General features: G+C 24.2%; 1 protein-coding gene across 1 annotated transcript; it reads left to right on the top strand.

Moving 5' to 3' along the window:
• The first annotated feature begins 7,216 nt into the window (after nt 1-7,216).
• LOC145842792 (GDP-L-fucose synthase-like) lies at nt 7,217-11,894 on the top strand. Its single transcript, XM_082950274.1, has 8 exons — nt 7,217-7,413; nt 8,328-8,442; nt 8,874-9,002; nt 9,425-9,632; nt 9,809-9,873; nt 10,207-10,353; nt 11,303-11,402; nt 11,582-11,894. The coding sequence occupies exons 1-8, from the start codon at nt 7,277-7,279 to the stop codon at nt 11,635-11,637; spliced, it is 957 nt and encodes a 318-aa protein (XP_082806400.1). The 5' UTR covers nt 7,217-7,276; the 3' UTR covers nt 11,638-11,894.
• The last annotated feature ends 644 nt before the right edge of the window (nt 11,895-12,538 follow it).

The raw sequence follows: 12,538 nt of genomic DNA on the forward strand, positions 1-12,538 counted from the left end.
AGCCTTGCAACTTACAAGTCAACATTAAATTCAAACTGTTAATTTATCTTCTTACTTTAGCTTTAATTGAGAGACAGGTAGCTTTGTTTCCCGGACGACAAAGTATTAGTACATAGTGATGAATTTAAAGTTAGCGACCACCTTGTTATGTTTAGTCATGTGGAAAACATTTCTTTCATACTACGTTCCAACCTGTCATTGTGTGCTAAATTTCTGAGCGACGATGCTCTGTAAATAAATGTTATTTCTTTTATTGAAGAAAACTTTGAGAAACGAGCTCATAAAGCAAAACATTTATAATTTCTAATACTTAAATTACCAAAACTTTTTAAATTATTTGTGTTTATAAGCTTTGTTAAACGAATATTGTAATAGTGACAAAACTAAAGTGCCAAATTGTAAAAATATACAAAACTTATAAATAAATAAACTTAAAAACCTAAACATTAGAAAACAACTTTAATATTAATCTAGTAGTATTTGATTAAAAACTACAGAAATTGTTTTTTTTGGGCTTACAAGCCTAAAATTTCTAAATGATTAAGTATTAAGCTGTATTTTAATGTCTTAAACTTTATTATTAAGATGTAAATTTTTGCTAAATTATTTCTTTAAAAAAAAAACTATTTATATTAAAAAAAAACAAAAAAATTATTTATTTTTTTTAGTGTTAAAAAATATTTTATAAGTATAATAATAATTTTAAAAGAAAAAAATTAAATATTTTATTGTTTTTAAAAGAGTTAGGCAAGCAATTGACAACTTAATACTTACTATAAAAACGAAATTTCATTGCTAGAAGAGAATAAATAGCGAGCGTAGCTAAAAGATTACATAGTAAAATGTTATTAAAGTCGTTTAGTTTTAAGATAAAAGCACTAAAGTTATTTTCCAAACTAACTGTGAATATTCTCATAAAGTTTTAACTTCATATTTCTTACACTAAATTCTTTTTTTTTAAGTCAAGCTATGTATAACTTATGTTTTTTAATTTTTTTTGCTAAAAAAAGTAATATTTTAAAAGACAGTTTTGACGTGTTAAGTTGGGAAGAAATATAACATTTTAAACTGTTATAAGTAGTCTAAAAAATAAATACTACTTGTTGTTACAATTCTGTAATTTTTTAATACAAATTTAATTAAAGTTAGATCAACAAAACCTTTTAAGTTTTATAATATAAACATAAAAAAAATATTTTAAAACAGTTCTAATGGTTTTATGATAAAATCGATTTTAGTTTTATTAATATAAGAAAATTAATGAAATGCGATTAAACACGGTTTTTATACATAAAGTTTAAAAACAAAAATATTATTAAAATAATCACAAATAAATCAGTAAAAAAACGACTAATTTTTGTCAAAAAACAAAAAAAATAAATTATTTTATTTTTCAACTCGTTTTAACTTTTATGAGCTTTTATTTCAATATTAATACTTTATAATATGTTTTGGTTTTAAGAAAACAAATAGAGAGATCTCAACTGCTGGAGGAGAAGTAATATATTTATTCTTTCAAAAATTTATTTTACAAACTAAGTTTCGGTCAAAGACCTATTCAGTGCTTAAATAAATCTAAAAAAAGATATGTGACAGTCATGGAAAATAGCAATTGAACAATTAAATTAAGATAAAAACAAAATATTACTGAAAATTTTTACTTAAGAAACTAAACAAACCAAATTTTAATATTAAGACTGAGTTTTAGTAGAAGTTTAAATTTTTAGCTAAGGAACTAACCCAATGGAAGAACTCATATGAAGTGTTAGAATGGTTTAATAATATTGATAATATAAAAAATAAATGCTTTGTAAACTTCGACATTATTAATTTTTATCCTAGCATCAGCCATGATCATTTATCTGAAGCCATAACATTTGCAAAAAACTTCACAGAAATAAAAAACGAAGACATACAGCTAATAGAACATACATGTAAAACTATTGTCACTTATGATAATAGAACCTGGGTAAAAAAAGACAGTAACAGCCAATTTGATGTACCAATGGGTTCGTTCTTCGGCGCGGAACTGTGCGACTTGGTAGGCCTGTATGCCTTAAGCAAACTAAGGCACTTATACAACTATAAAGATATCGGACTCTATAGAGACGACGGTCTCGCAATAATAAGCAGAAAAAGTAACCAAGAACTAGAAAGACTAAAAAAGAACACAATAAAAATTTTTAATGAGCTTGGTTTTAAAATAACGATTGACATAGGCGCGACTAAATGCAATTTCCTAGATATATCTCTAGACACTGCTAATAACACATTCAAACCATACCAAAAAGAAAACTCAAGCACCAATTATATTAACAAGTATTCGAACCACCCGTCCATTATCAAAAAGAACCTACCAAAAATGATCGAAAAAAGACTCTCAAAAACCAAAGAAATTTTCAATGAATCAATAACTGGATACCAGAATGCTTTAACCAACTCAAATTTCAAAGACAAACTCACATACTCCAACCACCAAAACAACCAAAGCAAAAAGAAGCCAGCACGAACAAGAAAAACAATCTACTTCAACCCACCCTACTGTCAATCAGTAAGAACCAATATAGGTAAAGCTTTCCTGCAACTAATAGATAAACATTTCAAAGAAGACCACAAGTTAAACAAAATAATAAACAGAAATAATTGTAAAATTTCATATAGCTGCATGAGCAATATTAAGAAACTAATCCAAAAACACAATCGAAAATACTTAAAAACAAGAAACGATGATCCAAACGAAACACTTTGCAACTGCCGAACAAAAAACAAATGTCCCCTTAAGAATAAATGCTTAGTTGAAAATGTGATATATAAAGCGACAATCAAATCGGAAAACGAAACAAAAAACTATTTAGGCTCAACGGGTGGAACTTTTAAAAAAAGATGGTACAACCATATTAATGACTTTAAAAACTATAAAGAGAACGGAACAGAATTATCGAAGTATATATGGAAGCTTAAAAAAAAGAACATCGAATACAAAATAGATTGGGAAATTATCCACCACATTGGCAAAGCAAAAAACCCACAAAGCATTTGCAGTACTTGCATATTAGAAAAGGTCGCGATCGCTAAAGCAGACAGAAGGTATAATCTAAACAAACGGTACGAACTCTTTTATTCCTGCCCGCACTTCCGAAAACTCCACTTCAAAACTTAAATTAATCGTAATACAGGTTTTATGCATGCTTTTTAATTTTTAATTTTTGTAACTATAATTTTCTTAAAGTTAATTTTTTTTTTTTTTTTTTTTCTAAATTATCCAAGCAAAATTTTAAAATTTTGGTAACTATTATAAGCACAAAACTACTTAAATTTACAATATTCAAGTCACAATAAAATTCAGCTTGATTAAAACGCATCTTAACTTAAGCCTACTTATTATTATTAACCTTATTCTTATTTATTTGTGTTGTTCTTTGATTTTTAAATTTAACTAGAATTTAAACTTTGCCAAAAATTCAAACTTAGTACCATAATTTAACTTGTTTTGTTTTAAGGTAAAAATTTGTTTTAACTGTAAGCTTTCATATAAAGCATATGAGCGGAAATTTAAATTTTAATAACGATTAAAAGCACAAGATTGTTCAAATTTTCAATAATTACGTCACAATTAAAATAAGCCACACCAATTTCAATTAAATTTTAAGCTCATTTCATTAATTACACTTTTACTTAAGCAATGTTTAGTCTGTAAATTATTTAGAAGATAAAAGAAAGCTACATACAGCTTTGATTATTGTTAGTATTGTTGTTATATTGATTTTAAAACTTAGCTAAAAATTTAAACTTCTACTAAAACTCAGTCTTAATATTAAAATTTGGTTTGTTTAGTTTCTTAAGTAAAAATTTTCAGTAATATTTTGTTTTTATCTTAATTTAATTGTTCAATTGCTATTTTCCATGACTGTCACATATCTTTTTTTAGATTTATTGAAGCACTGAAGAGGTCTTTGACCGAAACTTAGTTTGTAAAATAAATTTTTGAAAGAATAAATATATTAATACTTTATTAATTTTTGACTTATACTGAATAACTAGTTTCTTTTAAGAGTTTAGAAATTAACACAGAAGATAATTTGTTACAATTTGTAACACTTTTTATGATAATGAACAGTCATTAAACAGTTTGGTTTGTGTTTCGTTCTAATAAATATTTTTTAACTTAAATATATAAATAAATATATATAATTAGAAAACTGAATAAACAGCTATTTATGATGATGAAATGTTTAACGTTAGATACTTTTAAAAATATTTGTAAATACATCAAATACAATATATTTTTGTAAACTGGTGTGATAGAAAAGTATTCAACCGATCAAAAAGTAGTAAAACAAGCAGTATAATAACTGCAAAGTTATTTAAAAATACTAAAATATTCAAAATTAAATAAAAACTAAACATAAGGAAAAAGTTTACTTAAAGCAATGACTACTGCAATTAATAAAACTGTTGTAGAGAATCAAAAACCTGTAGGGAAAAACAACTCGTAGAAATATAATAACGAAGATCCACATGTCATGTTTTTATTTTCAATATTATCTTTTTATAAAACAAAGCTTTTTTAAAAAGTTTTTTAGCTGCAAATTCTTAAATTTTCTTAGTTATATGGTTAACTATATTACTATTTTCTAAAACTTCAAAACTGAATTTATTACTAGTTATCTTTTAATTCAATAAAACTTTTAGTAATTAAACGTACATCGACTTTGAAGACAAAACGTTTTTATTTTTTACTGTTTGTGTACTTTAGACAAATAAACCTGTTGCTGATCTAATAAGCACCTTTTAAAAACATTTAAAAATATTTTTTCTTAAAATAGATTATGTACTTTTTAATGGTTGGAAAGTTTGTTTATGATTCCTCGTGTCATCAAAATATTCTTAATATTGTTTTTGAAATTAGTAATTTGTGTACTTTTTCTTTGTTAGATATAGAGTATTATTTTTTATAACACTATTTGATATTATTAAACAGTTAATTATGAAACTATATCCGCCAAGGAAGACAGCATGTTAGTTTGTGTAGTTTCATTTAAAATGAACTTAAGTGAAGCAAATCTTATTATAATTTTAAGATTGTTTTGATAAAAACTCTTCAAAATGCTTTTTCTATTTACAAACTCAATTTAATTAATATTTCCGATTTGAAGCAAATAAGATCTTAGTTATAACTATTGATACTTTTTTAAATTAAAAACATACTTTGTGTATTTTAAAATAACAGTTTATTCAAATTATACCTTAACATTACTACTATACTATACAAAGGAAATATGATTTTGAACATTTTCTACTGAATCTTTTGTACTATTTTGTGTACGACATTAAAACAATATATAATACTTCAAAACATTGTTTTATGGATATGTAAAATTTAATAAAAATTGAATATAATATCTTTAAAATAGTGAGATGTATTGATGTTATAAAATTATTTTATAATATAAAACAGACTTTAAATCAACTTTTTATTTTCTTAAATTTTATTTACATTCATAAACTTACAAAAAATTATAACAGTACTCAAGTTTACCTAATTGTATGAAGCTTCATTTACACCTTATTTTCAATTTAAAGTGTAAACTAATAAATTCGAACAGTTTTCTTTAAAAAACAAGAAAATCAGTATTACGTTAAATAATGTGGCGAAACATTTAAGCTGCATGAGGAATTTATAAAATAAATGTTTTTACAGGAAAACTAAATAAAACAACTTTATTTAAAAAAAAAGATCTTAAAACATTTTAATAGTTTTTTATTTTGAACTTCCTAAAAGTAAATAAAATTATTGTCATATCCCACATTTCTCCTTTTAAGTTGTTTAATTTTTCTTTATAATGCATTTGTTGATAAATTTTATGTATGAACTGAACAGCTCTAAGTAATATCGTCAAGGTTATGACTTAAACTTTTAACTAATTTTCATCTAAAACCGTAATTTGTTCTGAATACATAAGTTATAGTACTTTAATTTGTGTATTTAAAATAAAACTTTATTTAAAAGTCAAAGAGCATAAAGTATACAATTTAAACAAATGTAACATGTAAATAAAATAATTCTATTTAGCTATACAAAGAACTTGATAACTTAAAATTTACTTCTTTATTCATATGATTTGTTTTATCAAATAAATATAAGTACTAAAGGTTATTAAAACTAATAGTTTGTAGTAGTCTAACAAGAAAATCTACTTACTTTTTGGTACAAATTTTTTATAATTTTTTTTTTATTAGAACAAAAACAGTCATTGTTTAAAGATTAATTATAATTTTTGATGAAAAGTGACTCTAAGGCTAAGTATATATTCACAAAAATTTAAAAGTAATCCATTTGAACATTTTAACCAATATATTACAGAATGTTAACAAAATAAGATTAAGTTTCATACAAAAACAAATAAATACCTGTATAAAATATTCGACTACTTTTAGGGTACATTAAACACAGTTCGAAGTCTGTTGTAAAAAGTAAACAAAAGCTAGCCGTTATTTATATGTATATTTTCAATAAATAGTTACTCAAAAGTATTACAGAAAAATGCAGCTAATTTAAAAGTTAAATTAAGTTATCAAAGTTATAAACAAAGTTTTTTATAAAATTTTATAATATTTAGATGTAGTTCATTATACTACAATATATTTTATTCAGTATACTTTTAAATGCTATGTCTATTTTATAAAACATCTTTTAAAACAAATTTTAAGTAATTTAAAAATGTTATTTAAAAACAACATATACCTAAATTGTTTAAAGATAAAAGATCAGTCTGTTTAGCAAGTTATAATTATTCTACGTAAAATTAGATAAATTTTTAATAGTTTTCGACATATAATTTTTCAAAAGTTTTTACATTGCGTTTTAAGCACGCTAAACGATTATTTTTTTCTAAAGGACAATCGTTTAGTTGTAACTAGTTTTTATCACACCTATCATAAAACAATAAGTAATTAAAGCTTTTTTAGAAAGTCGAAAAACTAGTAATACATACCAATAGGTTGTTCTATTTTCGAAATATTAATCAAAAACGTTGATGTATCGATTAAAGTTTAGCAATGCCTGAGTGTTTAAGTTTATGTAACTTAAAAATTTAAATCAAACATAACTTAACAAGCTTTTTTCCTTATTATCTCCGCTTAATTTTCCCTCAGGCGAAATTAAGTTTTTACGAAAAACCGGTTCTTCTCGTGCCACGTTCTTCTACATAAAACTTCTACATAAACTTCGTGCTTCACCATTAGCAACTTACTACTGCTTGATAAACGTTCAAACATGGTTGACGGAGTGAAACGCATTCTCGTGACAGGGGGTTCCGGACTCGTGGGTCATGGAATCAGGGCTGCTGTTGAAATGGACCCGAGGAAAGATGAAGAATATTTTTATTTGTCTTCTAAAGATGCGGACTTAACGTGAGTTTTTTTGTAGCATCTAAAGAAACGAATGTTTTGAAGAATTCTAATACTTTATTTATTACTTTACTTAACACGTTTACAATTTAAATACAAAAAAAAAACATTTCTTTCAAAGTATGCTATTGTTTGTTTATTTTATAAAATCAAGATATTTTATAACTAAACTTTCAACAACTAGTCACTAAAAAATAAAACAAAAAGATACATATTGCAGAAGTATGTTAGGAAAACCAAAAAGAGTTTGATTTTAACAAATATTATAAGAAATATATTAGTAAACACAAAAAAATAATTGAATAAACCTTTATTAGAGTTGACTGTATCGGCAAATATTTTTTGCTAAAATTTTCAAGTTGAATAACTTTTTTATAGTCACTAGAAAAAACTTCTTTTTTAAACTTGGTTTTAGCTATCAAATAATCCAGTAGACCTAAGTAATGATCAAATGTTACAAGCTAATCTATAAAATAAAATTTATTTTATTTATAAACTAATACATGTAATACTATTACAATTTATCATAGATCTAGTATACGTTTATATTTACATAAAAACAGCTCAAAATGAATACCAGTTTTGTAAATATACATTGTTTTTTACATTAACTTTTTTACTTACTATACTAATTTTAAGTTACTTGGTTTTACTTAAAAACGTCTTAATTTTTTTTCCTACTAATGACATAAATACTATATTGTTATATATAGATATTTTATTACTAGAAAATATAAAACGTAACAAGCAAAAATTATTTTTTGATTTTGTTGAGTTCAATACATTTTAGTAGGCAAGTTTAAAACACTGAAGTTTATTTAAAGGCTTAACTTTATTGCTATACACTACAAATAATTTTTTTTCAAAAGTTTTAAAATATAATTATCTTAATTGCTATATAAAATACTTTAAAACAGAAACCGTGAGGCTACGAAAGCAGCTTTCGAAAAGATCAAGCCAACTCATGTAATTCATTTGGCGGCAAAAGTTGGAGGTCTTTATGGAAACATGAGGGGAAACTTGCACTTCTTTGTAAGTTACAGTGCTTACATTTTACAGAGCATTTATTGAAAATTTACAGCGCTAGTTTTTAAAATCAATTTGTGTTATTGATCTAAAAACAAAAAACATCTAGTTTATTAATTGTTTTTATAAAAAGGGGATAAAATTAAAAGCTTTTTTGTGTAACTAACATATATATATATATATTTTTATTATTAAACCTTTAAATAATTTTGTAGCATATAAAGTTTTAAATCTGTTCAAAAACTATATAAACATAAACTGATATCAAATTGTTTAAAAATTAGCAATAAAGGTTTTGTTTTATTTAGCTATTTTCTAAAATGTTTCAATATACTTTTATTTATTATTTTAATTAAAAAAACAAAAAACTCAAAAGTTTCAAACTAAAAGATCTTGTTATTTTGTGGTTTAAACTATACTTGTGTAAAATTAAACAGAGAATCAATATGGCGATCAATGATAATGTCTTGTCTGTTGCTCAAGAGATGGGTGTTCAAAAAGTTGTGTCTTGCTTGTCAACCTGCATATTTCCAGACAAAACTACATATCCTATCGATGAAAAAATGGTAAGGTTCACAAAACAAAATATAATAATAATAAATTTAGAATTAGTTTACAATTTTTTATAGGAATGTAATATGCTATTCACAGTTGTAGATTTTGATACCTTGAAAACTTTATTTTTAGTGTTTGAACATATATTTAATCTAGTTTTCTAACAGCTTTTTTAACAAACGAAAAATATCTTAGTTTACTTTTTATATTTTATTAACTATACATTTACTTTGTTAAAAAGCAGAGTTTACCATTAAAAATAAACCTCTGATATGTGTTACTAGATACAAGTAAATAAAAAGCTAAAACTTTACTACTTGAACAATTATAATCTAATTTATACATTATTGTTTACTTAACTGAAACTTTTTTTTTTGGACATAGATTTCCTAATCCACTTTAAAAAATCTTTAAAAGTTTGTTTATACAAAAGATTCACAACGGAGCCCCTCACACTTCTAACTACGGATACTCCTACGCAAAGAGAATGATCGACGTTTTGAACAAGGGCTTCAACCAGCACTACGGAACCAAGTTCACCGCTGTTGTGCCCACCAACGTGTTTGGACCAGCCGACAACTTCAACTTGGAAGAAGGACACGTCCTTCCCGGATTGGTGCACAAAGTTTACATGTGCAAAAGTTAGTTTTATGAAAAGTACTACTTAAGCTATTTTTTTTTTTGAAATGACTAAAATTGTAATAATCTTCCAATAATTTATTGAAATTTTTATATAAAAAGGATTGAAACATTAAATAAAGCTAAAAATTTTTCACTTTAAGTTTTACAACTTTTAATAAAAGTTTCTTCATGGCAGAGAACAATACACCTTTGACGGTTTGGGGAACTGGAAAAGCAAGAAGACAATTTATTTATTCTAAAGTAAGTTTTAGGAAACTTTTTCGTAAAAGGTTCTAGTTGATTTTCTAGGTATAAAATAAATTAAATTATTATTTTGTTTTAAAAATGTACAACAACGTAGCCTTTGTTTACTAAAACTTTTTAAATTTATTGTAAGTGAAACATTTAAACATTTATTTAAATTGAATTTTGTATTAGAATTTAAGTGTCATCTTTTACTACAGTAATATCTACTGTTTAGTGCAAAACCTTAAACCTAGCTTATTAGTATGAAATTTTGTACAATTTAAGCAGGTCAATTAAGTGTTTTGAAGTTGATAAATTTAACAGTAAGTCCTTAACTTTTTTTACTAGGACTTAGGAAGACTTTTTATCTGGGTTCTCCGCTCCTACGAAGAAACAGAGCCAATAATTTTGTCTGTTGGAGAAGAAGATGAAATATCAATCAAGGAGGCTGCCGAGCTTGTTGCTAAAGGCTTTGATTTCGAAGGAGGTTTTGAGGTTTGTTAGTTTTAGTTTTGCTAGCTCGAAAATGATAAAACACTACTTATAAAACTATATGCTAATATATAAGGAATCGGTAGTATAGTTTGGTTATATGTTCAAAGACGATAAAACTGTAATGTAAATACACTTTTAAGCAAAACACTTTAGTACTAGATATACATTTTAATATTTATAGTAACAATATTTTTTTGTACAATTTATTAAAATATGGCTGAGTTATACTACATTAAAATTCAGTTTAATTTATAAATATTTTATTTAAAATATAATTATTTTAGTTATATAATAATAATATTACGTAACAATTTCACACTTGTTGTTAAAGTTCCTGAATCATATTTAGTAACCAAGTTTAAAACTATGTTTAGAATAGTAGTGATAAATATTTATTTAAACTTATTTGATACAAATTAAGTTTATTCTACTTTTAAGCTTTACCTCTCACTTTTTTAAATGTAATTAGAAACAGATTTTGCGTTTTATACATGTAAATTATAATAAGATTAAATTTACTAGTTTCTAAAAAAATTTCCAACTCTAATCAATTCAAAAAATATACATATATTACTGCATTTTTTTGTAAGCTTTTTATGAAACAACAAGTTATTATTATTGAAGTTCAAAACTTCAATTTATTTTGAAATTCATTTGTAAAGCGATTTTTTACCATTATCAAACTTAACCCTACCAAACTGTTGTTTTTATTGAAAAACTACAAAGTTTTAGTTTACAAAACAATAAAACTTAATCATGCTTCTTTCGAGATATTTACTTTTTTTAATAGTTTATTTAAACACGCAAAATGTAATCGTACTTTAAACATTTTTCACTATTGTAAGTATGTACTAAAATATGTTATGTAATATTAATTACGACGTCTTTTCAATTTATTTAATTACTTTATAAAATTTAATTTTTGGGTTCTAAAAAGATACTTTTACAGTACGATCTAACGCGATCTGATGGTCAGTACAAAAAAACAGCAAGTAATGCAAAACTTCGAAAATATCTCCCAGAGTTTAAATTCACACCCATTGACAAAGGTAAGAATTTGCATTTTATGGAAAAAATTATTCAGAAGATGTTTTAAATTTAGAAGCGTTTATTTAGAACTAGTAACTTTAAAAGTATAAGGTATATAAATTTATCAGGAGCTTTATAACTTTTTAAACTGAATAGTTGTTTGAATCTTAAACATAACCTTCAAATAACAACTAAACAGCCATCAGAGAAACTTGTGAATGGTTTACAGCAAACTACGAAAATGCGAGAACATAAAGAACTAGTGTTTTATTTCTCCAGGAGTAGTTGGAAATTTATGTTTACTCTAAATATATTGTTTATGTGCTTTTTATACTTATAAAAATTTCAAATTTTCAAAATTTGTTTATTTAAACTAAATATTCAAAAATAGTTTTAAACTAATTTTTTCACATAGTTCAATTTATTTCTTTTAAACTTTTTTTTTGTAATAAAGTATTTTCATTATGTAGTAAACTACTAGCTATTACTTTGTGTATATAAATACTTTAATTATTTGGTTTTTAAGATTTATAAAACAAATAAAAACAATTTATTTAAAGTTTGCCACTTAATAGTTTTATGGTTTTGGTTTACAAAGCTATTTTTCAAGTACGTAAAAATTTTATTTCTAAATAAAATAAATAAATATTTTTTTTTACATTATTTCTTTTTCCATCTGTATAATATAAGAAAACTTTACGAAGTCTTACTAAGTTATTAATCATTCAAGATGTATGTTTATTTTATTTGAAGTTTAACAGTTAATACTGTAACATAAACAATATATTATGTATTATTTTATATTCCTTAGAAGCACAGATTAATTTTAGAATTACCAAAAACAAAAAAGTATAAGCGACTCGCAAAAGTATAAAGTTTGAAAAGTAAATTACTAAGTTTAATGTGATTAATCATTCCTTAAAAATTTTAGATATAGTAAAAAATACTAAAATTATAAAAATTAATCTTTAATATATCTACACACTAAAGCCGTCGTTAACCTTATTAAGTTAAGTTAAAATATTATTTTATACTTATAAGAAATATAGTAATTAGTTTTCTAGTCTTGAATTTTGTTTTCTATACAAGGTTCCCTATTTAATCGTCAACCAGTAATTAATTTTACTGTCGTAGTTTCATTGATTAAATTTTCTTA

This window comes from Thalia democratica, chromosome 8 (assembly GCF_965202585.1).
Source record: "Thalia democratica chromosome 8, ktThaDemo2.hap1.1, whole genome shotgun sequence".
In the NCBI taxonomy this organism is placed as follows: domain Eukaryota; kingdom Metazoa; phylum Chordata; class Thaliacea; order Salpida; family Salpidae; genus Thalia; species Thalia democratica.